At 40.9% G+C, this 11,002-nt stretch overlaps 1 protein-coding gene across 1 annotated transcript in view; it reads right to left on the bottom strand.

Moving 5' to 3' along the window:
- Nucleotides 1-11,002, bottom strand: part of LOC104402806 (anoctamin-2-like) — a 33,563-nt gene that overhangs the window by 17,334 nt on the left and 5,227 nt on the right. Inside the window, exon 4 of the mRNA XM_010010784.1 lies at nt 4,615-4,763. Coding sequence (XP_010009086.1) covers nt 4,615-4,763 — 149 coding nt within the window. The remainder of the gene's footprint in view (nt 1-4,614; nt 4,764-11,002) is intronic.

The raw sequence follows: 11,002 nt of genomic DNA, 5'->3' as shown, positions 1-11,002 counted from the left end.
ATCTAGGCCAGTGGGCCCCTCCAGTGCTTTGGAACCTCACCACTGAACAAGTGCAAAAACCAGAAAAACTAGTAAACCACTTGAACAAGATGTGCTGTAGTCCTGGTTATACCAGAGAGGGACAAATGGCGGCAACGTGCTGGGGCTTGGCCTATGCCTACAGAGCCCTGCTTAACATTATCCAGCACCTTCAAAGGGAAAACAGCTTTCCAGGAGCCTTCTGGATTGCATACAGCTCACTGTGATACTTTTCCAGCAGATATCAGGGTGGATGATACCCCCCAGCAAGACAAGAGCCTATAAATGTGATGTGTTTTGTAGCTGGAGTAAGAAGGCTTCATCAAGAATTTTCCCTTGATCGGGTGGCCTGTAGTAGACGCCAACCTCAAAGTTCCCTTTGTTGGCTCCATCTCTAACTCTTACCCATAAGCTTTCGATCTGCTTGTGACTATTCTTCAGAGGCAGCTATTCACTCTCTATCCATTTCTTGATGTAGGGGGCAACACCTCCACTTCTCTTCCTCACCCATCCCTACAGAACAGTCTGTAGCCGTCAATAGCCACACTCCAGTCACGGGACTCATCTCGCCAAGTTTAAGTAAGTAGGTCATAGCTTTCCATCAGCATCATTAGTTGAGCAACCAACTCCTCCTGTTTGTTGCTCATGCTGCACATGTTGGTGTAAAGGCACTTCAGACAGGCTGCCAGCTGACTCACCTTCTTAGAGGAACACTTCTTAATTCCTTTGAGGTGTTTCACTGATGTTTTTCCCTGTTGGCTCCTATTATTTCAGGAGGCCCTGGCTCATCTCCATAAGACTTCAAGCATGCTCCAGCGTAGTCAGTACATCTCAGAGCAACAGGCTAAGGGACCTCATTAGCACCCTATCCCTCTAACCCTGGTGTGTTATGCCAAAGCTTGTCAAGAGCTAATTTAAAGGTCTGACAAGGAGCCCCACTAGCTCATGAGCAAAGACCATCTTGCCCTTTGAGAAAGGTGAATTTGATCTGATGCCAGTAAGCCTGGTGCCATCTAGGCCATCCCATTATTGAAAAACCCAAAAGTGCAGTGGTGACACCAGCCACAGAGCCGTGGCTGGGGTTATTAACATGTATTAACAGACTGTGTCCATCTGTTTCTTTCAATGTCACTGCCTGCAACTGGAAGGGTAGAATTAAAAATAACCTACGCTCCAGATTCCCTTACCAAACATCCCAAAGCCCTCTTTTGACCACTTTGGACTATGCATTGTAGTTTCATCACCACCCTTGAGCAGTAATGGATAATAGTCTGAGGGTCACACCTGCTTAGGAAGTTCCCTAGTGATGTCCTTAACCTGGGCCCCAGGGAAGCGGCAGACATTCCTAAAAGGGGGTTCTCTCTGGTATATTGGACCCTTGGTCCCTGCAGAAGGGAGTCCCCTACAACTACAACCCATCTTTTCTTCCTCGTGCGGGTGGTCATGACACAGTGGATAGGCCTTTCTGATCTCTCCAAGGCTTCAGGCTTCCTAGTATAAGAAATCAGAACTAAAGGAAATCTCAGCAGCTGTGAAATCATAGAATCATTGAATGATTAGTGTTGGAAAGGACCTCAATTTCATCTAATTCCAACCTCCAAATGGCCATTGAAGTAGGATAGTTATCATAAAAAACTCCTTTAATTGTGGCATATCATACTACAGAACACATCCTGAGATCAGTTCAAACACTATCCCTCAGACACATGGTGACTTACTAGGGCTAATCTGTTTAATAAGGGAATGCAAAGAGAAAATATGATTTGCCACTTGAAGAGTGGGCCAGACTCCAGGTTTCCATCAGAAAGGACACATGTCAACCCTTTTGATAGAAATCAGTCGACGAGACTGTATAGGTGCAAAAGGCAAGGACTGCCTCTGATTAGGTTACAACCTAGAGAATGGTAGACCCAGAGTCAAAAGTCTCTGTGTAGTCTTAAAGATGCCAACCATCCTTAAAAGGAGGAGCACCCTGGCAGGATAAACCTAAATGCAGCGAATATTCACACATGGATCTATGCCTGTTTCTGCATGAAACCCCATCACCATTTGGACTGGGGAACCCAAAGGCTGCAGTTTCTTATTCAGCTGCTTCATTCGTGGTTGAGCAGATAGCCACTGATACCAGTGGGAGCATGCCTGACTAAATCAGTGTGAAGATTAGGAACTAAGTTCTGAAACAGCAGTCAGATTTTTCCTACTTAGCATCATACCTCTTCTTACATTCTAGTCACTCTGCCTTTTTTAAGCAATTCAGTGAAAAAAAAAAATAGCTTCCTTTGCACTTGCTGCATTGTTTCCCTTCCCTCCCCCTCTCAAATCAAATTTAGAAAAATAGGTAAATAAGCTGTGTAACTGCCTCTTGCCTCACCATTTCAGCTTGATGCCCTTCACAACAATCTCAGCTGACAGGTTCAGTGCTGAGCTGTATCAAGTGCTTCCTGCCAACGTGGGTGGTCTGAGTCACTCCACAGTGAATCTGACAGCTGAGTGCAGTGATATGGACCCCAGGCAACAAGCGGGCTGGGGAGGTGCGGCTTGGGTTTCATTTGCTGCACATTTGTCTTTTATCCCACGGGTAGGGCACAGCTCGCTGTGGCACACTACAAGGCTCAGTGATCTGGTCTCTTCACTTGAGAAGCTAATTCTCTGGTTGTAAACAAATGTTTAGATTAGTAATTCATCCATTCGTTTGCAGGGCGTCTATCTCATTATCCGTGAATGACTACAGATTGAGGCAGTCGACACTGTTTATGATCCAGGCACAAGGGACTAATCTAAAATACAGGCTTAGTGTCCAGTGATTTATAACATCCGTAGCTTAGACCCTGATACTACACGTCATTCCAACAATACAAGCCTTTGCATCCAAGTGGTGTCCTTATCGATGAATCAAGGGTAATCTCCAACACAGATCTCAAATCAGGGTGGGAGCATCATCTCAGATGCAACAGGAATTTCCTCCCACACCTGAACACTTTAATTAGGTTCAACTACAATTAGAAAAAAAGTACCAGCATGTAATATTTGGAAGGTGGAATATTTTAGTTCATAACACACTCAAGGCTCCCTCATGCTTCTGTATCAGTCAGCCACACCTCTGTTATCACAGAGCATACTGAGCAGTCTCTGGCCTGTTATATACTGGGAAGAAGTCTGATTCTTCCTTAACCTACCAGTGGCTTTCGCTGTAATTAGCCATTCATGCTGCAACTGATCATGTGCTCTAGTTCCCAGAATTAATAAGATCAACTACCACAGATGTGCAAGGTCAAGAAATTAAATATTTATAAATGGTTGTATTTATTCTGTTTGTTTATTAGCAATAACTAAAGGTCCTTGTCCTTAGAGAGAACTAGCTAACCAGGAAATTTTGGATGTTGAAGTGCAGACATTTTTGAGTTATGCCTGAGCATAAAAACATATCAAAATATTTACAAGGGGAAATATCTATAATTTTTTATCATTGTTTAACTCAAAAATTGCAAAAAATCTTGCTTAAAGTTTCCAGGAGGAAAAATAATTTCAGGCTGAAGTAATGTGTGGAAAAAAATCAAATCTAAAGGAGAATTTTCCAACAAAGTATCATCATGTGCAGAAGGGAATAGAGTAGTAGAGGCTGCAACACATAGCCAGATCCTAAGGTGAGTTAAAACAGTTGAGAGGGAAATGACTGGCGTCCTGTTGGATAGCATGTTGAATATGAACGAGCAGTATGCCATAGCTACAAAGCCCAGTGGCCTTCTGGGGTGCATTAGGAAGAACACTGACAGCAGGCCAAAAGAGGGAATCCTTCCTCTCTACTCAGCACTACTGTGACCACACCTGGAGTGCTTTTTCCAGTTCTGTGCTCCCCAGTAAAAGAAAGACATGGACATATTGCAGTGCATCTAGTGAGGAGCCACTAAGAAGACTGAGGGATTGGAGGACCTGATGTACAAGGAGAAACTGAGAAAGTTGGGATTGTTCTACTACAAGAAGAGGAGGCTCAGAGGGATTGTACCAATCTAGGGTGGATTAAAGAAGACAGAATTAGACTCTTCTCAAGGCTGTCTATTGAAAGGACAAGAGGCAAAGGGCACAAATTGAAATATAGGAAATGCAATTTAATGTAAGAAAAATTTTTTACTGTAAGCGTGAACAAATACTAGAGCAGGTTGCACAGGATGCTTGTAGAGTCTCCATCCCTGGAAATATTTAAAACTCAACTGGACAAGTCCCTAAGCAACCTGCTCTGACTGAACCTGCTTTGAGCAAGAGGTTTTGGACTAGATGATCTCCAAACATCCCTTCCAACCTTAGCTATCCTGTGCTTCTGTGGCTGAATGGTTCCTATGCACTTTTCTCAGCTGGGAACACTGAACTCTCACAGTATAAGTATTAAACAGATACCAGGACTCATCATTGCTGTTATGCTGGTGATGTGGTAGTCTCACAGCCCTGCTACCTTGCATATAATTTCTGCAAACTAAACTGTTTTGTTATTTCTCCCCCTTTATCATGCCAATTTATGATACGCAATCGTATAAAATACGGTGATTGGTCATGTAAAGATATGGCTATCGCAGAAAGGGAAAGGGAATTTGGAAAACTTACTCATTTCCATGTATTCTGGAGTCAGCCCAGTGAAAGGTTCCAAAGTGTAGTCGAGATCCCATTGCTGAGGGTCCTTTGACCGGTTGGTGTCCATTTCCTTTGGCTCGGTTCTTTCATCCTTCAGCTTCCTGAAGAGCTTCTTTAGCTTCCTGACAAACAAAAGTTTAGATTGAATCAAGTCCTTTTATTTTTTAACCCTACAAGATTTGGCCCAAGTCTTTGCACAGCAACACAAAATATGTATCATGTTACTTTGGTATCCCATAGGCTTAGTCTACACCATCCTCTAAAGCTCTGATGTTGCTAATTGCCAGGCGACAGGCTGCTGGAGTTAGGAGTTCCTATGTTCCTGTGTCAAGAGGAAAGTTACAACAGCATAATGGTGTTGAACCCAGTACTTTTTAATAACTGTTTCTCTCTAGATACGTATTGAATGGACATCTTCCTGAAGCTCAAGCACCTTGGGCCTAAATATTGGTAATAAGTAATACACTCAAAACCAACACACTGAGCACTTCTGCCTTAAGAAAGAAAGGAAGAAACAAACAATATACCAGAAGATAATGTGATATTTTCATAACATATCTAGCACAAGCAAATTTTTCTCTCACCACGAAGCTTGGGAACTTCCAATATAGTATACTTTTAAGGACAAAATGACCAGACATTTTGCCAAAGGGGGTGCAGGAATGTACTCATTCCTAACCCTGGCAGACTTATGAATATTTTAAGCATGAAACCTGCGTGTTGTTCAAAGCAAAAAGATATAAACATCTCTGCTAGTAAATCTGCAGCACCAAAAAAAGAAGTGCCTTCAAGATACGATAGGTCTAAAGCCTCTTAGGGCTCCAAAAAAGCATATTATTGACTTAAAGCCAGCCCTGTGACCACCAGAAAACACCTGCAGCTCTTCAATCCCAGTGCTCTCCTGTCACAAGCACATATACCTGAGTTTATCTAAATAGATAAAAAAAAAATGCTGCTTGTGGAAATTTAAAGGGGAAGTACTCTCCAATTAAAATGATGTTACAGCTAATAAAGACAATAAAATATGTACCAATGAAATGTTAAGTATAAGCAATGTCTAATTTTACTAAAGGCCTTTCATCCCGGAGAAATGCAATCTCCTTGCTTCTACATAAAGTGCAAACAGAGTTTAAAGTAACACAAAGAATCGGATTCACAAGAGAGTTTCAGCAAGGTCAGCAGAATTTGGTCTCAGAGAGGTGTACCATTCCTGTCAGTACAAACAGAAACCCTACCTTAGTCACTTTGGATTCAGTAACAAATTTGTGCTAGAAAAGTGTCACTTGGGATATGTGCAGTAACAACCTCTACAATACTCCATAATGCAACCCTCACCAGAACTCACTGGGGAAGAAGTGGGATTCACTGGAAACCACTGGAAACTACACAATTCTGTAACTCCTAACATAAAACCTGAAACATTTGTTGAATGCTTATGTGAAAATTTTGTATTTCTGAATTATTTTTCCTGAGAGCTTACGGATTGTATACAAGGCAAATCATGCACATCTATATATACCCTGAAAAATGTACTTCACCGTGAGGTAGATGCTTTACTTGCACAACCATATAATCTTTCTTCAGAGATTTCTCATAAGAGTTTTAGAGGTTCTGAATTTTCCTTCAGACATGTCCCAGTGTGTATAAAGGTGGAACACTGAGCTACCAGAAAACCAAGCCTCACTGTATTGTGAGACTTGGAAACCCCTGACTATCTTGCAAACCCAACTCTGCTGGTGAGTTTTCACTGCCTCTGAAGCAGAAAAGCAAAACCATTTAAGTAAATACAGATCAGTTATGTCTCTCACCTCCTTTATATCAGAAAAGGCTGTATCAGAGTTTCTTATTTTGACCACATTTTACAATAACATAGTTCATTTTGGCCAGACTATAAATTACTCACATGGGTGAGCAATTATTTGTGCAAGTATTCCTTTGGATCTCAGCATGAATAGTAGTATCAACCACTGTCCCACTGAAATGGGGATAGATATTTCACAACCCTGACAAATACCTGCGTTTCTTAAGTAGTAAATTCCTAGAGTAGAATGAATCTATCTCTAAAAGAAAAGTTTTCCCAGTGCCCTCCCAGAAATGACATTTTAAATGCATATGCATCAATATCTTCATGCTATTTTACACATTAAAAAATTCCCATGGAAAAAAATGTAATAGATTGAGATATTTCTTCAAAATCAAGGAAGTAAAATACAGTGAAATAGTATAAAACATCAATATTTATACTTACTGCATGTCTTCCTTTTGCAGATTAAATTTACCTTTCACAAATATGCATGACATTATTTTATAGTTCCTCACATATGTGCCATATGAGTGAAAATCCAGACTAATCCCAGCAATGTTTTGCCAACAGTGTAAGCAGGGCTCTCCCACAAACATTTCCCCCACAGCTTGTGATAAATCCTTTGAACTGGAGGTGTGTGGCCTAGAGACAGGATTGTGTGGGGTAGTGGTTTTCATTTGTACTTCCAGCTAAGCAGAACCACTTTCTCAGATCCTAACTTAAGTAGCAGGGCAAGGCTAGCTGGCAAACACAGTAAAGCCTTTTCTGGGTAGGTTTATTGCTTTGTTCCCGAATATACACTGAGCCACACAGGAACACTGTGTCACCACATAGCACAAGGCCCTGTTGCAGCCTGGAAATGAACACAGTGGCTGCAGAAATTCTACACTGACCAGTGTTTACCAATTCAATTTCGTCACTTGTATGGAGGAAATGGGGATTGGCACTCTTAAAACAGACCTAGATTGCATCAGGTCCTGACAGTGCCAGGATCAAAAACCTGCAAGAATCAAGAGGTAACTGCAGCTTTTGCGACAAGTGCAGCTAAAGCATATATCTGAAAGTAATATTCTCAGTGCTTTGGCAATAGCCGGGTACAATGGGGCTAACCAAATACTTTCAGCACCCAGAACATTCAGTTTACACAGTTTTAATAACAGGGCAGGGAGTTTTAAAATACTTCACAAGAAAGAATTAGACAGATCCTTACAAAGTCATTTACCGCTGACATCATTCAAACTCAGCCATTTCAAGACAGTAAAATTCCCCTCCCCCCTTCCCACTTTTATGATAATCAAGAGAACTTGTCAGTGACAGAGGTGATATAGTATTCAGAGGGTAGGAGACTGGGGGCAGGATTTAAAACAACCAAAGAATTCCCAGTATGCTCTTCCAGCATTTCCCAATTAATTTCCTAATGTGAGGGACTCTCAGAGGACAATGAACTATAAGTTAAAGACAGTGCTGTTTCTGATTTCTGTTCCAGCTATGTGCTATAAATGTCACTCGCTTTTCCATGGCCAGATGGGATTGAGGTGCATCTTGCTGTCACTGTGCAGCAGCTGAGATAAAGTTTGGGTGTGTTTAGATGTGAAATCTACACATGTGTGATCTAATCCTCTGGTTAGAGCACCATGGAGTCAAGTTACGGAGTTTAATGCATACACTTAACTCCCCTGAGAACCCAGTAACTAAAACACTAGTTGTTTTTCATGTTTATTTAGGAATTCACTAAATCCAGGGTTCTGTAATAATTTTTAATTTCTCATCTGCCTATCTGTAAGTCAGGCATCAGGAGTGGCACCTTTAACTATTTTGAGTTAAGCTTTGAGCAGTGTTCTTATTTTTATATTTATGTCATTTTTTTTAAGGATCAACTAGCTGAAAGCAAGCCAAATGATTTCTTTCAAATATTCCACCAAAAAAAACCAACTACCTGTGTGTCATATCCAAGCATGTGAAGTTTGAGACCAAGCAGAAATGTGTCAGAAAGTTAAAGGAAGAGAAAACAGGGATTTGCAGTGTTATTCTCCAGCTATACAGCAGTAGGGCAATGAAAATGAGTTTTGCAGAACTTTATAGCTGCACATATGATTGTGTTATTAAAACTAAGTAAGCTTTTTAAATGCACTTGTGTGAAACCTGTTTTTTAATTCCTCAGATCAACATTTTTAAACAAAGTTGACAGACAATAATAATCAAGAGCTATTTTAGCTTCCGCTTTCTGCATGCCAGGCAGCCCCATCGGTGAGAAAGAGGTAGGATTGCTCATTCAGGGTGAGTCTCCAAGAAGCTTTGTACTGAAGAAGCACATGCAGCAAGGTTTCATGACCTCACAAGTAGTGTATGAATCTGGACAGAGAATACTATAGATTAGCCATTATTTCTGATTGTTTTGTCAGCCAATATTAAAAAGCAACATACATTCTTAAGGAGACTGAACAGCATGGAAAAGAAGGAATGTAGGATCAGGGAGAAAGAAAATGAACAGGTTTTTGTCAGAAGGCTATGCCTAGAGCAGTTAAAAATGACTCTGCAGTTTCTCTCAAGGGATTGGCACCAAATTGTTGTGTTAAATAGGAGGTGGTTTAATTATGCTGTTCATAATTCCTAATATAACTAATAAGCATGGTATTATGCAAAGTAACCAGCTTCTGAAGAGAGCATAAAATTGCTACAGGAAAATGCCCAGCCCCTGAAGAATCCGTGAGGTTTTGATAAAAAAGATGAGGAAAAGAAGCACATGGTGCACTTGCACAAGCCTCCTTTAAAAAAAAAAATAAATCAGAGAGATGACTGAACAGTTGCTCTGTCTATACAGTAAAAAGAAGTACCAGGATTTGGGGTATCTAGGGGAAGACATGATGATGACCTGAGAAAAATGAGAAATTTGTTCAGTGAGACAGAGTAGAAAGTATAGAGGTTGGAGAGGAAGGGCAGCTGGGGGCAGGCTGAAATAAGACAGAGGCACAAGTCTGTGGGTCTCCAGTGGCTATGCAGTCCTCACGGTGCATCTCCACCCCAGCCTGCCAGAAAGATTGGAACTGAGGATCAGTCCACCAGTTTCTCAAAACTCTCAGTCACCAAATGCTCTTGGGTACTGCAAGGCAGATCACCTGTGACAGTCAACAAGGTCTGGATTTGAAGTACTGCAATGCAACACTTGCTAGAAAGAGATGCAAATAAACTATATGAAAAGACAGAAAACCCCTAAAATCCAGCTGCTGGGGATGAATGATTTATATCAAGTGGGTTTTAAGGCTGTCCTTCCTGTTGGCATTTTTGCCTTTGTAGCATGATAGAAAAGGGTAAAGGGAGAAAACTAGACTGAAAAGACTGAGTAGCTGGACACTTGTATCTAGAGAAAAGGAAGTGAATTGGCTCAGACTCTTGTGCTCTTGAGTATAATTTTGTTTGATGTGAATGGCATACTGAAGGTCCAGGCTTTTCTTCCCTCATATTCCTGCAGTTTGTTCGCACAGGGAGAGACCTCATATTCACACACAGGCAGTACAAAAAGGATTCAGGAGGAGAATGAAGGGACTTTAATATCTCATTTGGTTCCACAGCACATTCAGACCTCCTGGCTTCTATGGAAGTTTAAGTTGTGTTTGGGATTTTCAGTTTCTCTAACAGAAGAAAACAATGACCAAAAAACAGGAAAGAAAAGAAAAAACAAAATCAACAAACTCTGAAACCCCCCAACCCCATTAAATAACAGCAATATATTAAAAGTGAAAAGCGACACAGGGGATAGTAGCTATGAAAGGGTGTCTTTAAACTGATTTTTATTAACTCTTGGCATTCTTGTCCAGCATAGTCAAATGCATTTTAAACTAAGTGATGCTGAATAAAAAGGCCAAATTCATGGCTCCACAGAAGTCAAAGGGAGTTTTGCCATTAACTTCTATAGGGCCAGGATTTCACCCTAAAGGGTTTAGCACCAAGGTCAAAGACAGAGAGTAATAAAATAACCATATGGATTTTTTTCAATAAGTTCAGAGAAACAGAACTGAAAAAAAGGTTAAGGCTCTCAAGCCCTGCAGCCTTTTAGGATCAGTTCCTGTGGCAACAGTAAGAGAATTATGGTATGTGACACATCTGAGTGAACTGTGGCATATTTACATCTGTTAAACTTATGAATTCCAGCCCCACAAAGCACACATTTCAATTCAAGAAGGCTTAGTTTTCCATAATTCAACTGGTGTTGCATTTACCTAGCTGTTTTCATATTCCTGGGTGCAGAAATTTAAAAAGAAGTCACAGAAAGGTTTAGAAGACCAGCAAATTACATCTGTCATAGCTGTGCAGCAGTTTCTCCAGAAACGTTGAAGGAAAGCACAAAGCAAATAACATGTGTCCCCATGATGCCAAACAATGCAGGGCTGCCCTCTGAAGTTTAACTCTCCAATTCCTCGGCTAGCATTGACTGTGAATAATCCAGAATGAAGACACTGAATTATGGTTCCCAATTGCTGCAACAACAGTGTGCTACAGACATAATGGATGACTGCTGCTTATAAATTCAGTCTCCCATCTACTTAGTAGTATGTTTTT

The sequence above is a fragment of the Nestor notabilis genome, unplaced genomic scaffold (genome assembly GCF_000696875.1).
Source record: "Nestor notabilis isolate BGI_N333 unplaced genomic scaffold, ASM69687v1 scaffold11073, whole genome shotgun sequence".
Lineage (NCBI taxonomy): Eukaryota > Metazoa > Chordata > Aves > Psittaciformes > Psittacidae > Nestor > Nestor notabilis.
Note: the sequence above shows the minus strand (reverse complement) of the source record. Positions and strands in the feature narration are given on the sequence as shown.